The 19,402-nt window shown below is 42.4% G+C and overlaps 3 protein-coding genes across 3 annotated transcripts in view; 1 reads left to right on the forward strand and 2 right to left on the reverse strand.

The window, feature by feature from the left end:
• Window positions 1-19,402, forward strand: part of LOC308321528 (nesprin-2) — a 56,436-nt gene that overhangs the window by 28,857 nt on the left and 8,177 nt on the right. The window contains exons 5-11 of the mRNA XM_080772462.1: window positions 1,388-1,522; window positions 2,164-2,358; window positions 3,839-3,956; window positions 4,815-5,018; window positions 5,320-5,468; window positions 10,572-10,769; window positions 11,928-12,122. Of these exons, the coding sequence (XP_080628588.1) occupies window positions 1,388-1,522; window positions 2,164-2,358; window positions 3,839-3,956; window positions 4,815-5,018; window positions 5,320-5,468; window positions 10,572-10,769; window positions 11,928-12,122 (1,194 nt within the window). The remainder of the gene's footprint in view (window positions 1-1,387; window positions 1,523-2,163; window positions 2,359-3,838; window positions 3,957-4,814; window positions 5,019-5,319; window positions 5,469-10,571; window positions 10,770-11,927; window positions 12,123-19,402) is intronic.
• Window positions 15,138-16,139, reverse strand: LOC308321212 (electron transfer flavoprotein subunit alpha, mitochondrial-like; the record flags this gene model as incomplete). Its single annotated transcript, XM_080772052.1, has 1 exon — window positions 15,138-16,139. The coding sequence occupies one exon, from the start codon at window positions 16,137-16,139 to the stop codon at window positions 15,138-15,140; it is 1,002 nt and encodes a 333-aa protein (XP_080628178.1).
• Window positions 18,353-19,246, reverse strand: LOC308321213 (Y-box-binding protein 1-like; the record flags this gene model as incomplete). Its single annotated transcript, XM_080772053.1, has 1 exon — window positions 18,353-19,246. One exon carries the CDS (start codon window positions 19,244-19,246, stop codon window positions 18,353-18,355), a length of 894 nt encoding a protein of 297 aa, XP_080628179.1.

The following is a 19,402-nucleotide window of genomic DNA, read 5'->3' on the forward strand; positions in this document are numbered from 1 at the left end:
ATATTTTGCATGCGTGGCTTAATCATTGAGGAGGAAACCTCATAACTCCTCATAACTCCAAAATGTAATTTTTTCAGGAAATGAAAAATATACGTTTTTAAGGAAATTAATAAAACCTTATATGTGACAGGTGCCAGCAAAAAGTGCCTCAACTCGCCAGAACGAAATGGTCTAAATGGTCAAAATAATCGTTTGTAGACGATGCAATACTGCCTCATCAAAGTTGGTGTGACTTTAGATATTGTCAATTACTTGCATGAGAAGGAGAGAGGTGGTGGAGTTAGCTGTTTTAGCAGACAGTGACAGTAGAGGGTACAGTAGAGGGAGCCCCACACGCTAACTCCGGAATCGGGCCGCCACCCTGGGTGCGTTCCTGTGGGTCAGGATCCCCCCCGGGGACCCCCACACGGAGTTGCACCACTCACTTCACACGGGTGTGATTTTTTTTATGCTACTGGCAGGATCTCATAATTAACACATAAATGGTGCAATAATAAAAATGTAAAAAAAAAACAGTTAGCTAAGGTTCTGCGCCTGTAGTGATGTGTGTCGTTGTGATCGTCCCTTAACATTACAGTCGGCAGTAAGGAGTACAAGGTCAAACACAGTGCTGGGACAATGACTCTGTCCCAGTTCAGATGCAGGCGAAAGTGGTGTACGTTTAAGAATAGTACCAGGGGAAAGGGGAGGGGTAGAATGTTTTACCTCTGCCAAAAATAGTTGGATTGTCCTGAAGAGATGATCCACGTTTAGATGGCAAAGGTCAGGGGTCAAACTGGATAATGGATAAGTGGAATTGTATTAAACCTGCTGAGAATAATCTGTAGGTTGCCTCAAAGAGCTGGTTATTGTTTGGGTCTCATAAGGCAATGTCCCAATTAAGGACAAGGTCAAATTGGGGCACCAGGGCTAAGTTGTTAATAAGGTCTTACTTTAAAACAATATAAGGAATAAGTTAAGAATGTATTATTAATGCCACTACTGCTGCTGCTGCTGCTGCTAATACTACTACTACTACTACTACTAAAAGTTAATAATTGTGATAATACTGATTTATTTTATTTCAATCTTTCCACCTAACTAACTAATTGTGAGAATATTCTGTGAGAAGAGCTTTATTAACAGAAAACGAGGGTAGAACCATAATGACTGAAGGCACAGTAATCTGATTAACAGTTTGACTGCGGAATTAATTAATTGTAATGCCCCGTTGACTGACCTGATCTTAAAATGTATTAAAAACGTGAATTAAACAATGAAAACGTAATGTTGAAATATGTTTATACAAGGTTTTTCCCCGACATCAACAAAATTATATGACACCTACCTCTCTCTCTCTCTCTCTCTCTCTCTCTCTCTCTCTCTGTGTCACTGGCGTGTATCTCAGCACTTTGTGTCCGAGTGGGAGGAGTATGAAACAGAGAGGGAGGAGCTATCCGTCTTGTTGTCTGACCTGGACAGACGCCTGATGGAGGTGGAGCACCTGACGGGAAATAGCTGTGACAAGATGAGAAAGCTGCAGGTGTGTGTGTGTGTGTGTTTTTTCGTTTTTCATTTCCGTTCATGTGTCTCCAGAGGTTAAGCCGTGAGTCATATTCAATATGCAAAAATGGCAAGAATATCACATCACTATCACATTCTAAATGGGGATGAAGTGGTTAATTAGCCTAATCAATTCAATCAGAATTCTTTCACATCAGTTCTTGGGTATTGTATACAATAGGTATATTTTTTATCGTGTGTGTGTGTGTGTGTGTGTGTGTGTGTGTGTGTGTGTGTGTGTGTGTGTGTGTGTGTGTGTGTCCTCACAGATGACTGTGTTACTTACATTATTATGTTGTTATATGTTCCATCTGGGAACCCATCGGCAAAAAGGGAAAAACAGAGCTGTTTGTTTCCTTGTGGATAACAGGATGTTGGCCCGTTTGGTCCGCCCCCAGCCTTCCTCTTCCTGTGGGGAGCCTCTTTTTGAATACCCACTAATCCCCAATGTTCACACATTATGAACAGATTCAGTAGCGCAGCTCGGGATCTGTTCTTGAGAGATAATTTTGTGTGTGACTGTGTGTGCGTGTTCTCACATAATGTCTAATACCTTACGGTACGTTATTATTACATTGTGTGTGTGTGTGTGTGTGTGTGTGTGCGCGCGTGCTTGTCCAGATGTTCCAGATGTCTGTGTGTGCGGACTCTGCTCGCGTGAACACGCTGCTGGAGCGCGGCGAGGCGCTGATCCAGCGTAGCGAGCCGACGGACGCACAGGATGTAGAGAGACAGCTGCAGGATCTGCTGCTGCTCTGCAGCGGAGTGTTCCACCGCATCGGACGAGTGCACACACGGCTGCTCAGCATGAGACTGGTATGCACGCACGCACACACGCATGCACTCTACCTTTATGTTTACAAAAGAAGTTCAACATTTTCCAAACATTTTGGATACATTTAGATGTGCAAGCTCTCAGCGTGGCACGATGTTGTGTATTTAAACCCTGCATTTTCCTGGGTGAACTCTGTGTTTCCCTGTTCCCTAGTGCCATTCTAGAAGTGTTTTTTGGACTATGCCCTTTGTGATTCTTCTACTGAGTATTTTGAGTTAAGCCGTCTAAAGAACTTTTTAGTGGGTTTTTTTGGTGTGACTTTTGTCAAATATTGAACTTTTGGGTTTTCTCTTTTTGAGATTAAAGTCCTATACTTCGTTTCTGGAAATTGATTAGCCTCTGCACCCCTTTTGAGAACTCCTTGGGTAGTTTATTTTTCCCTCATCCATCCAGTGCTGAGGCCGGATATCTGCCTGACAATATAATATTAAAAAAACTAAAAGGGCACCCGCACATTACCCGACTTTAAATGCAAATGTTTTCACCATTGTGTGCTTCACCAATGCACCAGTCTCAAAGAAAGAAAGACAGAAACCTTGCAGAAAGTTCTATATTAAAGTTAAGTATAAATAGTGGTACGCAACAGGCAGTGAAAATATCTGGCCCTTCAAATTATCTTGTAAATAATTCACAATATCTGACTACTTCCACATACTGTAGTGTAGACTGTAATGTCCAGATTCTTCAACTGAAGAATGCTTATATTATGCTCATCTTATCCATGTTGAGAGTAAATGACGGACATCATGAATCATGTGTGGTACTGAACTGAACCCAGTGGTGCACTCCCCTCGTTTCACATTAAAATACTGCACTGCTTCTCTGTATAGTGTGCCTAAGAAGAGACCTTGAACAATGAAAGAGCTCTTGTTCTTATCTGCTCAAAGAGGAGTACGACTGACTTGTTAGTTTCCAGATAAAATGTTCCTTTTCACGTTTTAATGAAGTCAACATTCAAGGATGAGACCTGCACAAAATTACACAATAACACAAGCTTATCTATCTGCACCTGTAACATTTGATTTCGCACACACATTTCTATCAGTATGCAAGCTATACTGGACAAATCTTTATTCATTAACTTTTATAGCATTCTAGTTATTGTATTTTATGTCACAAGTTCCAGTTCTTAAAGTAGCCATTGATTATGTTCTGGCTTGCTGATAATAATTGGCCAGAGAACAAACTAACATGCCTACCCCTGCTATACAATAATACAATATCTCAGAAAGCTGCTCATGACCTCCCCTAGATCATGACACCGCTAGGGAAAGCTGTGTGGGCGTGCATAAAAGACAAACGGACGGACAAATTCAACTTTATTATATAGAATTTCACTCAAGTTACTACTGAAGCAGCCAACATGATGGACAGTAAAAATCCAAAGTCAAATAAAATGTCTGTGTGTCTGTCTGTCTGTATGTATGTCTGTCTGTCTGTCTCCGTCTCCGTCTCTCTCAGGTCTTTGAGGATGACACTATTCTGTCCCCTGACTCTGGCTGTCCCTCTGAAGCCCTTCTGGAGGACGAGGGAGTGCTTGATATAGCTGCCCAGGACCGTCCCGCATCCACTAACCTGGGTTAGTGCAGCTTATTTAACACGTATGCGCTGCCATGTGAATACATTTTCGGGGTTAATTATCATTGAGGTTAGGTCAACAGGAGTCTTAATTACTACACTTACTAATCAACTATGAACTCCAACATATGGTTGTTATTACTGGGTTAAATGATTCATTGCTAATACTGTAAGTAATTATATTCCAATCATTCACTATTAGGAAAACCATGTATTCACCACATACCCTATTCTGAGGGCAGACATATAGTGGATCTACAAGCTCAAAACACATTGCATTGCACTTTGTTTTTGTAGATTTCAGCCACGATATTTGGTGTAGAGGGCAAAAAGGAGCAGACAAATTGATATTTGTGTGATTGATGTATCGGTCAGTAAGTCAGTCAAGATCTTTCCACATCTTTCCACCAGAGGTCAACAAAATGGATATGTTGAATTGGTGCAGATATTTGCCCAGTGTGGAATTGGATGGTGAACCTGAACTGAGCTCTGTTTAGGCATTCAAATCTTTATTTTATATTATATTTTCAATTATGCATTTATTTAAATTAATTGCATATCTCTCAAGGGGATTAATGATGTATGAATGAGTCAATCGATCAACCAACTTCAAAAAATGTTTTCTTCATAGCTGAAAAAAGACCTTGAATTCCTGCCCTCCCACTTTGTGTCAAAGTGTGCCTGAGGCTGAGCATTACTCTCAACCCCTATACAGTAACGCCTACCCTGGTGAGGCACTGTGTTAATATGGCACCCCATTGCTCTTGATAGGATGGGTAAATGCTGATGACAAATGTACAGAAAAACACCCCCAAAGGCCAGTGAGGAGTATAAATTATTGATATTATCTCTCCGCCAGACCTCAGCCGATCAGGAAACAGCACACCGGACCCTCTCCCTCCTCATTTGTCCTCCTCACCCGGACCGGACCTCCCCTCAGCCCCTCCCTCCCCCTGCCTCCTCACCCATGACCACCTGGGACTGGAGTGGGACCCCTCGGTGGACATTGGACGCTCCATGTCCCGTGAAGACGCTGACTCGTCCTACTTCAGTGCTTATACAGGTCAGCAGTGGTGTGGGAAAAAAGTAAAAGTATCAATACCACAATTTAGAAATACTCTGTTACAAGGACAGTGTTGTAGGGAAAGTGCCAACCCTGGAAGTAAATGGACGGGAAATGAGAAACTGTCATACACATACAAGAGGAGCAACACAAATGCTGAATAAGGTCAACATAAAATGCTGTGTCATGATACAAATATTGTCATTACGTGTGTGTGTGTGTGTGTGTGTGTGTGTGTGTGTGTGTGTGTGTGTGTGTGTGTGTGTGTGTGTGTGTGTGTGTGTGTGTGTGTGTACTGCAGGTCTGTCTTCTTGCAGAGAGCAGAGATCAGCGTCCAGAAGCAGCCTGAAGAGGCGGAGCTACCTCAGTTCACTGGGCTCCCAGGAGGCCATCCCCTCCTCGGGCCAACCTGTGCAAGCCGACAGTGACGGGAGTGAGCCAACAACAGAGGTAGAAATTGCTCTGCTGCAGTCCGTTGATAAAAAGCCTTGCGAAGCTTGAGATATTGGCTGTCACACTGTGTGTGTGTGCGCGCGTGTGTGTGTGTGTGTGTGTGTGTGCGCGCAATATATTTTCAATGTCTGTTTGACCAGCTGTGTGTAGGGCTGTCACGATTACAAATTGAAGTTTATGTTTAAATGTCACACGTAATTGTTTGCTTGTGGATCTGCTATTTTTGAAAATGTAGAGAGAGAGAGAGAAAGGAAGAGAGAGACAGAGAGAGAGAGAGAGAGGCCTGTGTGACACTAGGCTTTATATTGGTGTACGTGAGCATCTGTGTGAGGGTTGCAAATTCCTGTCCTGTTGACACACACACACACACACACACACACACCCACACACACACACACACACACACACACACACACACACACACACACACACACACACACACACACACACACAATGACGAATGTCAGTAATGCAGTGTATCAGACATGAGGAAACTCATCACACTGCCCGTACTTCTCTGCAAATGCAATATTGATGTCAGTATGGTATGCTTATATTCCCTATCGTCTGATGGTCATTGAAAAATGCATATTATATAGTATTATATATATATATAGGCCTACTGTACTTATACTGTATATTCATATATTAACACATGGCAATATGTACAGAAAAGTGAATTATTGTTTTTGGACAGTAAAAACAATCTGCTGGTTAGCCAGAATGTTCAGTTTGCCTGCCTGCACTCAACTATGAGTGAGGAGTAGCCCCTTCCAGGACCCTGTATGCCTTTTTAGTATTTGGGTTGATGTATCGAAGGTCCTTTGAAACTCAATGCCTTCTCCCATTCACTCACTGGTACCGATCTCCAGGCTCTAAAAAATACTTCGAAATACAGCCTGTTCTTCATGAAGTTTGCTGTCAATGGCATTATTAATTCTGTCCAGGATAACTCTGCAGTCTGCAGACAACTTTGCATGAAGCGTGATCGCACGACAGTTGTCACAGGTTTCCTTTCTTGGGGATCTTGACAATTAGGCTTTTGGTCCAATCACTGGGGATGTTTTCTCCATTCCAGATGGTCTGGAGGATGGTGAGGGCTCTTGAGGATGTCAGGAGGTCAGCCTTTAGCATCTCAGCATGGATGGAGTCGATGGTATTCATGGCTTTGATGGACTTCATTAATCTGTTTACAGCTGGATTCAGTAACTAACAGGACACTTAACAAGTTGTTTTGTAGTTTATTGACAGGGAATTTTGTTTTGCTATTGTTAATATTTGGCTGCCTAGGCGTCTATTAAAAGTATTATTTTTCATTCACTGTAAAAGGAATGTGGCAAAAACAAAAATTCTCCATGTACTCTAGACTTCACAGGATTAGAAATTGAGTCATGTGTTGGGGGTGAAGTATTCCTTATTTGAAATGAGCTTTGTTGTCTCCTCGGCGTGCCATAAATACTGACAACATAAATATGCAGCAAACTGGATGTGTGAATCCACCGACGATCTAATGGAATAACAAAAGTCCCACTGTGCTGGTTCTGTCTGAGCAGTGTTGTGAAAGTTCAAACGCTCTTCCTCTCCCTCTTGCTGCTGAAGACACAGGATGTGCTATCTATATCTGCACGCTTTCCTGGGCCGGCTTCTGTCCCTTGATTTGGAATGAGACCAGTCGAGACGGGATGGCTCATTGTGAGAGAGAAGAGTTGGAGAAAAGGAACAGACAAAGAATGAGAAAGCGAGGGAGACGGAGAGGAAATGACAATTAGGGCCCATCTTGCGTATAGTAAGGGCAGGCATCAATACAGTATGGTCTATTTCGTTTTTGGTATCAGTAAAGTTGTGGCTGTCATCCGACATTGCATGAACAAATTAAAGGACGACTTAACCTTATTTTCATATAGTGCTCATTATAATAGTACCATTTCTACTCACATCTTAGGGGAATCCAAGCTAATAGAAACTGCAGGCTGTCTATTCCTGGACACAGACGCTCTCAACCTAAACTGAAAGGAATGCAGGCCTAATATTATTAATGCATTTTGGGTCCAGATTAATGCAAAGTCTACAGGCTCTTATTATGCTCCAGCTTCCTGCATCCGGACAATAAAATGATATGACAATAAACAATAACATGATATGACAATAACATGATATGACAATAAACAATAAAATGATACGACAATAGAATTATATGAAACAAAAAATGACAATAAAATAATATGACAATAAAATGAAAAAAAAAAACTTTCTGGCTCTGTTCAGTCACACAGTAAGGTACAGTAAAGTGAATTCGGAGATAAAAGTAATCGATTTTTAAGAGATGGGATATCACAGTCGCACCAGTCTCTGTTGAATTGGCACACTATTTTAATGGTAATTTAAGAATTGTGCTAGTGTTAGGTAGCACACGATAACACACCAGTCCACATGGATAACAAGCCCAAACAATCAAATACCAAAATAATATGCAATTTTACATTAATTCAGACACTACTACTAACATAGATTCAACCATGATGACTATTACAACAATGTGAAAACAAACAGTTATCACGGCGGAAAATTGTGATGACAACATTGCACTTATATAATATGTAGCATAATCGCAAAATATAAAACATACCAATGATTCCGCGATGCCACCCAGGTATACAGTATGCAGGTACTGTATACAGTAGTATAGTGACATACAGTACTCATGTACATGTACCATGGATGGTGACATACAGTACTCATGTACATGTACCATGGATGGAGGCTCTGAAAACATTCAAACATTCACTATACTACTATTGTCATCATGACACAGGGAAACGATACCCATCAGTTGCAAAACATCTGCATTAAGGGTGGCACTAGTTTCTAGTGACTTGTGTGACTCCATGGCTCTGGCAGCTACAGGCAATGCCATGAAGTATAGTCTTAGTCTTGCATAGCCAGACATGCCTAATGGCATACAGTACATCTGGGTACATCTAAATTCAATGTGAGCTATAGCCGCTAGAGTGTGACTGTGGGTGTTATAAATATAAATATTGAACCAATGAAAATTATTAACAAGAGCTTATGACAAAGTCATAACTACATTGGATCCATAGAAAGCGTGTTCTCTTTTCTATTTCCTTGAAACATAACACTTGGACACATGAGATTGAGGTTGTTGTGCCAGGGGGAGTTCCTCTGTTGAACTGAACTCTTTACCACACTACCACTGTACCCTCCTGCCTGAAGCACTACCTCCCGCTTGGTCTCAATCTCATCTTTCGTTCCTGTTCAAATTGTTTTGTCTTGTTCTTCCCTTTCTGCCTCGCTGTCTCTGTTTATTTGCATATTCATTCTCCCCCGATTCAAATGATGCATTTTTCTTTCTCTCCCAACCTTCCATCCCCCCCAAATACACACACACACACACACACACACACACACACACACACACGACATTACCATATCGTTGCCGTCGGGCAGAAACCACCTATCTCCATATTCTAACTTTGTATGTTTTTCCGTAAAGTAACGCCCTACTACTTGATCATACTACAGCGTCTCACAAAACCTTCAAAAGTATCAGATCCGCAAGCTCGAAACGCTGCGCGAAGCAACACATTTCGAGCTTGTAGATCTTTTTCTATTTCTGAATTTGAATACTGAAAAGTAACAGTTTTGGACGTATGAGGTTTTCACCCGACAGAGAGTGTTATATAGTCCCAACAAATACATCAAAGCCTCTCTGTGGAATTGTCCTCGCTATGTCTGCTCTCTGGCACCTACCGACAAACTCCAGGACACTGACAGCTAGAAAATGCTTTGATACACGTCAGCACAGCATTTGCCTTCCACATCTTTTGTGGTTCAGGGTCCCTAGGCAGGGTTAGAGTTGTTTTAACCACTTATACAGTATAGTGAGTATACACTTATTCTGACAAATAGAGAGAATTGCCGATTTATTAGCTCACAATGCACTCTTTTAACAATTTCCCCTCATGCAATGTGATGTTTTGTGTGCTTGTGAAGTGTCTTGAGACAACTAGTTGTTATTTGACACTTTAATTAAATTGAATTGAATCGTAGATGTAGATCTGCTATTTTCAAAGGATAATACATTTTAGACACAATATAACTTGTGAAACGGGACATTGTGCATAATGAGTACTTTTACTTTTGGTACTTTAAGTACACTTTGATGCCAATACTTTTGTACTTCTACTCAAGTAAATTTGGATTACGGGAAATGTACTTGTAACAGTGTTTCTACATTGCAGTATTGATGCTTTTACTTAAGTAAAGCGTTTGAGTACCTTTTCCACCACAGCGTGTAGGTCTGAGATTCTGTGCTGCTCAACCAGGGATTCTTCCTATAGCAAATGTCCAGGAGAGTGATAATGAAATGATGCTGCATATCTAATCTAATACCAAATGTGGTCATCATTCTTACAGATACGACCCCAATACATACTGTATATTAGCCTGGCATGGCCAGACTAATATCACTGTATAGATATTAGTCTGGAACGTCGGTGTGGAAGATTTATTTCCAAGGGGCGGTTTACAAACAGATTCCAATGTCACGGCAAAAAGTCTCACTTTGAATAGTGGACTCTGATTGGTCACCCACCACTCTGTGGGGTGAGCTAAATGTAATCCAAACAGTGCCAGACCAATCTCTCCAGGGCATTGTTTTCCCATGTGGCACGTTCGTCTGGTTTACAGGCTAATACTGTATATACTGTATTGTTGCTGTCAGTGTAGGTCCAAAACAGTTGGTACTTTTCAGGTAATGAATGAAAAATAACCTGTGTTTCATTGCATCAAATGTAGTTATCATTTAGTGTCAACCATGTCTAAAATGAGAGTTCTGTGAGTGCTGCTTCTTTTTGAGATTTTTCTGTAAAGTTATTATTTAGTCACAAGCTCTCGTAAATTGGACATTGGTTATAAATATATTTATAAAACCCACAGCCACACTTATTAACCACTTTCACTTTCAAAATGGTTCAAATATAGCCGATGTACTATATGTACCCTTCCAATAGGTTTGTAATGGGTATGTAAGTACTGTACTTTCTGATGAATCGTTCCATTTCTTTTGTTGCTCCTCAGGCGGGAGTCGTAACCCAGGTGGGCGGGACTCATTCAACCAGGGTCCAGTGGGCTGCTTCCACTCCTGACGAACAGGTCTGTGAGCCAATCAGCTTTGCCCGTGGACGTGTGAGTGCGTGGCTTGGGGATCAGAGCTTCATCGCGTCCGACAGAAGACGTTTCCATTCGGCAGGCGTGCAAACTGATTGGCTGGCACAGGTGGGTGCTAAATCACCTTTTTATCAGAACATGTACAATGGCCTCTTGTGATATTGCTTTAGCCAGCATAGAAATTCCAATTCACTTATGGGGTCCTAGCCCCAAAACTTTGGGATTTGCGGCCAAAAAGGTATCAATTTGCTGGTCCTTGACATGTTTAAGAACATCATTATCTCAATATAGCTTTCTTTCACTGGGAATGCAAAACGCGTGAGTTGATGTGGAGCAGCTACATGCATCGTTGCGCCTTTGCAACGTCATGTCGCTGGCTTCCTTTGACAATGAATGGTAGACTGCATGGTTTCATCTGCCCAATGTGAACGCAATGAGCCTGCTTTTTGCTCGTGTCTTTTTAGCTAACCTACAAGCCCACACTGTGTTGCAAAAGCGGCTGTGGTGGGCTTACAAATCGCCGGGGGCGGAGCTACATGCATGTGAACTGCACTGCATGTGTAACAGTAACGGCAGACGAGATGACACTACAGAGAGAGAAGCAGAGTAGCCAGGTCCTTCATGTTTCATAATAACGTTCACTGTTGTCCTACCGTAAATGTATAATTATATAAGTTTCTCAAACGTAACTTTCAAGTGAAATTTATGGAAACTTTAGGGAGAAGTCTTTCTTGCCTGAATGCGGTGTGTGATTCAGTGTGTCAGACAGTGAAGACGTTCTTAACTTTCTGTGTGTGCACTGTGCACAGCATGCACTCAACTTTGTTGATCATGCGTGACGTGATGGAAGCATTCACATTGGTAGGTCAGGAATTAAAATATATAAATATTAAAAATATATTTGTTAAATATAAAACTAGCCATCTTTCTCTCCCTCAGTGACACACCACACATCCATCTGATCATCCTCATCTCAACAACTGCTGCAAACTGAATATTTAGTTATTACCCTGGAGAGACCGGCGTCAATATTCTGTGGGGGACATTAGCCAAAAATAGCAGATCTACAAGCTCACTTGTAAATTGGCTTTTTGTCGAAGAGATTGTGTCAAAATAAGTGGTCAAAGAACAGTTTGTACGTAACTTTAGTCAAGCTCTTTAAGACTATATGAGTTTAAGTGCATTAGGCAGTATGTAGCTAACCATTCAGGGACTAGTTCTGTCAAACATGACTGACTCCATTTCTTTTTTGTTTTTGCTCCTCAGGCGGGTGTCGTAACGCAGGAGGGCGGGACTCTGTCAACCAGGGTCCAGTGGGCTGCTTCCACTCCTGACGAACAGGCCTGTCAGCCAATCAGCTTCGACCGTGGACGTGTGAGGGCGTGGCTTGGGGATCACCCCATCGCATCCGACAGAAGACGTTTCCATTCGGCAGGCGTGCAAACCAATTGGCTGGCACAGGTGGGCGCTAAATTACAATCGCCTTTCAATCACAACATCGCCATTGATGTCCCTGGACATCATTTCAGGGTTTTCATTGATTACGATAGATCTTCACCAATTTATGAATGGCTCTAGGTTGCTAGGAAACCAATAAAACCTGAAATGAAGGTGAAGGTGAAGATTCAGAGTCAGATTTTACGGGGCCAGTTTTGAATTAAGCAATATTACACGAGAGGGTGTGGGTTAACGTGATTATTGCCACAACAGTGATGCGGTAAGGAACAAGACGAAGTCGAGTTCCACAAGCATCACTGAAGTGAAAATAGACGATATAGACCAGGGTTCCCCAATTAATTAAACCACATTAAAGGGACATTTTTTTAGTTTGTTTTTTTTTATTCGGCCCACGGGACGCTAATTGGGGAACCCTGATATAGACTATCTTCAAGCTCAAGCTTGTAGATTCACGTTGTGTATATTAAGATTTAGACAGAAAGCTGCACATAAACATTAGAATTCACTGACACACATGCACACACAAGCGCAAACACAAACACAAACACACACACACACACACACACACACACACACACACACACACACACACACACACACACACACACACACACACACACACACACACACACACACACACACACACACACCAACACAACGCACGCACGCACACACGCTCGCACGCACGCACATACACCAGCCTTTGTTTTGTTTTGTGGAAAACGATTATGACCTTTTAAACCACCTTGTTTTCAGGTTGTTGTTTTTACACGGTGTGCTCAGTACACTTTGTATGAACTGAATTGTCCCAAGAATCCCATTTTTAGGAGTGCAATACAAATGAAAGAAGTCGTTCAATTTGTGTCGGTAGGTTTGAAATGTAAACATTCTGGAAAGGACTTGTTGTTATCTCTTATACAGAGATTACGTGAAAAGACTGCTGAATGCTAGAGCCACTCCTGTTACTGTACTTACGTGAAAGTACCGGTAGTTCTCAAAATATACTTACTGTACCAAAGCAATTGTACAAACAATTGTCAAAATGTATTAAACTGCAATTGATTGATTGATTGTTTTGAAGGAGTCTAGAGATTCACATTTCTTAACGGCTGTTGGTAGGACGTTCCACATTTTTGTGGGTTAGTGAAATTATTTTAACCCCTTGTTTGAGCCGAATCTGGGTTAAACGTGATTTGTGGAACTCCCTCTGGTGTTGCGATCGTGGACTTCGTTGACCTTCAGGAAGTATTTTGACAGGTACATGGGTATCTTAGTGGCGTAGCGAATCTTGTAGACCAGGCCCATTCCAAGTTGCTGTAATCTGTCATTAACACTAAGCCATTCCAACCTATCAAATGGTTGTGGGAGTAAGGCCAAGTAGTAGCCAGACCAGTTTGTTATGGGATGTTTGTAGCCTTGTTTCATGCATAATTGAAAATACCTTGTATGAGGGCTCCTGTTAAGCCCTTCAAAGATCCTGTACAACAGGAATATTGTTCTTTGGTTGACTTTTTTTTATTAAAGTTGTAACACAAGCTGCCAAATAACTAGTGGAGTAAAACGTACAAATTAGGTTCCTCTGAGATGCATCTGCATATAAGTCTAAATATTGGGAAATTTAGTGGAAATTTGTACTTAAGTACAGTACAGAATACATTTACTTGGTTACTTCCCCCACTGGCTGAGGCGCTACTAATATTCCTCTGTCTTTGCTGAAGTAAGCTCCCAAAGTATACATTTTTACACGTCCCATCCATCTTTCAAGCAGTAAACAAATTCATAAGGAGAAAAAAAGAAAGTTCAGGACTAACTATTTTTTGTGTCTTTTCCCAGGTCTGTCTACTTGTTTACCTGTCTGTATATTGGTTCAGTTACTATGTCGCTCTGTCCATGTGTAAATATTTGATATTTTAAAAACCTTTACTTGATTATAGTCTTGTGTTGGAGAATATTTCACTCATAAGCAAACACATTTTTCACAATCTTGCAAAAATAGCCCATATGCAAGCTCACAACGAGTTGCATCGCATTTTCTTATGGCATTGAAAGCCTTTTCTGTCTTCTCTTTTGGTTCTATTTCATGGCCACAAAAGTTGTACTGTTTGCTGTCATCTGGACCTTTTTTTGTGTGGGTGGGGACGACGACGACGTTCACGTTCATGAATTTTCTCCCTGCACCATTTTCCAATAGCTTAAGATGTAGTTGAGTCATTTATGTACAGTACAGGTCAAAAAGCAGGGGAAAAAAATTGTTTCGTTTTGGTTTACATGTTTGTCAGAGTGTGGAGGGTGAATTTGGTGCCATGTCCTGGCAATTTGGTAAGAATCCAATGTGGCCTTTGCTCACATTGTGCTGCATATAATGAGCCTTGTGTTCTGAAATCCTGTCCCCACCTTACTGTTCACACAAACACCTCTAGTTCCCACTGTCCCCACATTACTGTTCACACAAACACCTCTGTAGTTATTAACTTATTGGTGTTGAATTTGTCTCTACTATTGAATATGGTGATGAACGGTGGTGGTTAGGATACTGGAAATCTGTATTCAAGTCAAATGCAAGTACTCCCATAAGAAATGACTCAAGTAAATTTGAGAAATACAGTATAAAGGTGTACCCGGTTAATCAATTACTATGTACAGAAAGTAATTACTTTTCTAATATTTATTTTGCCTGTACAAACTAATCAAAAACAGCAGAAAATAGGCAAAAAAAAACATGCGTATGAAGTGAGGGGTGTTCTTCTCATCATACATCATCATACATAATCACATTCCGTGCTCAGCAGAATTGTGTCTCTCTCAATCGGTTTTCAACCAAAGTAGACATACAGACAGACAATAATAACAACTTTACAATGACCAATGTATTGATTAATTAATACTAAGGAGACAAAGAACTCAACATGCATGAAAGTCAAGATTCTTCATTCACAGATAATTTGCAGGTGTTTATAGTGTAAGTAGTTATTGTTTAATCTTTGGATTAGCCAGTGATTCACCTTGATTATCAAGTGATCACTTCTTCTTCAACGCCTCAATCATCTCTGGAACAGCCTTGAAAAGATCGGCCACCAAACCGTAGTCAGCGACTTGGAATATAGGGGCCTCTGGGTCCTTGTTAATGGCAACGATTGTCTTGCTGTCCTTCATTCCAGACAGATGCTGAATAGCTCCTGATATACCAACTGCAATGTAAAGCTCAGGCGCAACAATCTTCCCTGTCTGGCCGATCTGCATGTCGTTGGGGACGTAGCCAGCGTCTACTGCAGCCCTGGACGCCCCCACTGCAGCGTTCAGCTCATCAGCCAGGTCGTACAGCAACTTGAAGTTGTCCCTGCTCTTGAGGCCACGACCTCCAGACACCACTATTTTTGCATTGGTGAGCTCAGGTCTGTCGCTCTTGGTCAGGCTCTGTTCCACCCACTGGGACACCCGCGCTGGAGGTGGCGGAGACACTTGTTCAGAGACGGCGCTTCCTCCTTCCATGGGTGCTGCCTGGAAGGCGGTCCCCCTCACGGTGAACACCTTGATGGCATCACTGGACCTCACCGTGACCAAGGCATTCCCAGCGTAAATGGTCCTGACGAAGGTGTCCTGAGATTTGATTTCAGTGACGTCCGAAATGGCTGCGACGTCCAGCTTGGCGGCGACTCTGGGAAGCAGATTCTTTCCAAAGGCGGAGGCTCCCGTGCAGATGTGCGTGAATTTGAACTGATTCTGAGATGCCAAGATCAACGGGGTTAATTCCTCTGGTAGAAACCCTTTGTAGCAGTCATGTTGAGCCACTAGTATCTTCTTGACCCCCTTGACCTTACTGACCTGCTCAGCGACCTTGGTGCAGTTGGTCCCAGCAACCAGACATGTAATGTCCGGTCCCACTTTGCCTGCAGCGGTGATGGCATTCAGTGTAATGGGGGTCAGCTTGTCATTGTCGTGCTCTGCCACCACCAGGGTACTCTGACACCTCCGAGAGAGACTGCTCAGCCGCCACACACATCTGTTTAGTGACGTATACATGATCCGATCACTCAGAAGCACCTGTTGTCAAGTCTGACTGTTTCTCTGTCTGTCTGCCTGCCTCCCTGTCTCCTATAGGCTGATCTGATGTCACACACAATGCAAACCGTTGCCATGCATGTCTAACAATGGTGATTTGGCAAAAGGTTACCTTTTGTCAGATTACTTTCACAGTACTTGGATGCCAGTCTATGACGTTAGTAATTCATGACATCAGGGATCTCCACATAATTGACTTCAGTATGACGTAATATTGAAGACGACGTCCAGGGATGCATATATTGAGATACGCTGATCTGACAAACTGTGAGAGGACGTTCTCTGCAAAACGTGCATACCTGTTCGGTCGGATATATGTCTTGAGATACGCCGGGGATGTGGTTACTCATTCCTGTCTTGCTTCCTCTACCAAAATAATGTATTGATTGATTGAAAAGTTTATTGAACATAAATATAAAATCAGCAAGAGAATTCAGCCAATCACTCGGTTCAAAAGGGATAGCACCCAAAAAAAGTATGTGCGGTCTTGTTTCCATTTAGGCCCTATGCAATCAATTCATAGACATGACATGAATAATAACAACAACAAAAAATCTAAATTTAATTTCAAGAAAACAAAACTGTATGTACAGAGTGGGGAAATGGAAGGGGGTGGTCGGTCGCCTGTTTAAGAGGGAAGGATCATTTCATGTCCCTTGGGCCTGCTGAAAGGTGGATTTTTAGGCCTGTTTTAAAAGATGTAAGTGAACTGCAGTGGAGTGGAGAAGGAGAATTTACCCATATTTGTTTTGAAAGTGGGTGGTAACAGATTGTCCCGCTCCAGTATTGTGGCTGTAGGTGTCACTCATTTTTTTTACGGTACTGAGGGCATTGGGGGCAAGGCTGCATTTAGAATTTTGAATGTCAAACCCATTTTTAATTGCTTAACTCTGTCTTCTACCCGGAGCCAGTTTAGACTAGCGAAATGGGTTGGAAAGACATGGGTCATGGGCCCCGAACTTATGTCTTTCATTCACTTGCTAAGCTTTTTATTCAGGCTTCCCCAGCCTTGCTCTCTGCTTCAAGCACAGATGTGGATAGTGCAGTGTTTGTCTTGCTGTGTCCTTTGTTCAACATGTCAGTTGTCTGGCACTCAGGGAAAACTTAATTATGGACCCTTCCAATTGGATATCTGAGCCTATAGGTTCAATTAATCTTCAGTAATTTGATACTCAATTGGGGTTTTATATTTTTTTTAATGGCTGATTTCTAGGGCAAGTGTTTCCATTTCACTCAGTTCTGGGTTTAGTTCACTATTATAATCTATTTGAAAGAACATTTTTTATGTTAGAATGTCCACTATTAAAACGACACTCATGTGAAGTGGGGGGCATCTTTTTTGTTTGCTTTTGTACGTCACGAGGGAATGAATGAATAAGAAAAACATAAAAACTCCATAGACTTGGATGCCACATGACGTAAAAAAAAAATCACACTTGTGAAGTGAGGGATGCTCTTGTCATCATACATCATATTCCGGGCAATTACTTTTGGCGTCCTCACTTTTCTGTTCTCACTTTTTATCTTTTTAAGCCCTCAGCCAATCAAATAATCGCTATGGGGTACACAGACAGACAAAGCTGGGAATGCGACCCTCAAAAATGAAAAAAAAGGGAAAAAACGACATTTGAGGAAACTATTTAAGCGGAACACCAAAATGTTCTGTAGCTGTCACAAAAATATTGAGGGGAAATGTTGCTGTCACAAAAATATTGAGGGGAAAAGTTAAATCTGTTTCTTATTGCTCAAATCGTTGATGTTTCTTGTTTAAAAAAAAAAGGCGACAATGGTGAGCGATGCCCTTATCCATTACGTACCATTGTCGTCCCATGGGTGGGTTCTTTCAAGTCAACATTTACAGTAGATGTCTGGGACAGAGGCGTGTTAGGGCAGTGGTTCTCAAAGTGCAGGGACCTTACAGGTCTGTAACTCTGACTGTGTACAAATTATTTGGTTCCATTTTGTACACAGTCAGAGTTAAGGTGCAAGTTTGCAGAATCACTGGTTTTGGTGGCCTTGATGATGACCCAGGCAGAAAGTGGAGACAGTGTATTTGAGCTTTATAGTTCTGTGTAAAGCCAAATCATGGCTAAAAGAGGGATTCCACACATAGGATGCGTATTCTGACATTGAAAGGGATTGCTGGTGCTCCTTCTTTCCTACTCTGCCCCGGCCTACTGGGCCTCGAGAGCAGATGTGTTCTCGACAGTTGACTCGCCTCCTCCTGTCTTGGCCTCTTTCTTTCCACCGTTGGCATGTGGCCGCCTGCGGTACTTGCGCTGCTCCTGGTAGTTCTGACCTGCCTCGCCACCCTGGCCCTCTTTGCCCTCCTCTCCTTCCCACAGCGGTTTGGGACCCTTCGTTTTGAAACGCGGTGGGGCTCTGTAGTTGCCCTGCTTCGTCGGTTTGTTGCCCTGGTCTGGACCTCCTTGATTCTCGTCACCTTCGTCTACCTCAGTCACCTCTCCTTGTTGTGGGTTGGTGTGCATGGCCCGGCGGCCGTGGTGTCTATTTGTCGCCAGGATAGGAGGGCGCTGCTGGTGCTGGGTGTCTGCTTCGGCGGGAGCGTCTTCACACTCGTGGTCAAGGCCACGAGTGTGGTCAAGTCCTTTGCTGCTGGATTCACCTTCACCGTTGCTCTGGTAGTTGTCCATATAGACTTGGTCACGGGGAGGGCCCCTGTTGCGGCGGTAGTGTCCAGAGTGATTTATATCAGGGGCATACTTGCTCCCTTGAACGGGAGCACCATCTGGGCCAGTGACATTGATAGCCTCTGCTCCCTTCTCCGCTTCGACCACATCAAATTCAACAATTTCTCCATCTCCAACACTGCGAAGGGACTTCCTCGGGTTGTTCTTTTTAATGGCCTTCTGGTGTACAAAAACGGCATCTTTGGTATCATTCCTATTGATGAAGCCATATCCATTCTTGACATTAAACCACTTCACTGTACCCAAGACTTTTGTTGCAATGACTTTCTTATCCCCTGTGGAAGCTGCAGTTTCTGGGCTGCATGGGCTCTCCACATGGGCAAAAGGCTGTTGAATGCTGGCCTCGCTGGTGGTCATGCTTACTGGTTGACAATGCAGGTGGTGGCACTATAGTGTGTCTCCCGGTGTTAGATGGTAACCTGGGGCGATGGTGGAGTTGTTGGTATAAGTTGTCTCACTGGCTCTCTGTACTACTGTGCATGTTAAACAGTAATCTTCATCTTATATAGGCTG

Source organism: Protomyctophum bolini (genome assembly GCF_963924005.1).
Source record: "Protomyctophum bolini genome assembly, chromosome: 9".
In the NCBI taxonomy this organism is placed as follows: Eukaryota; Metazoa; Chordata; class Actinopteri; order Myctophiformes; family Myctophidae; genus Protomyctophum; species Protomyctophum bolini.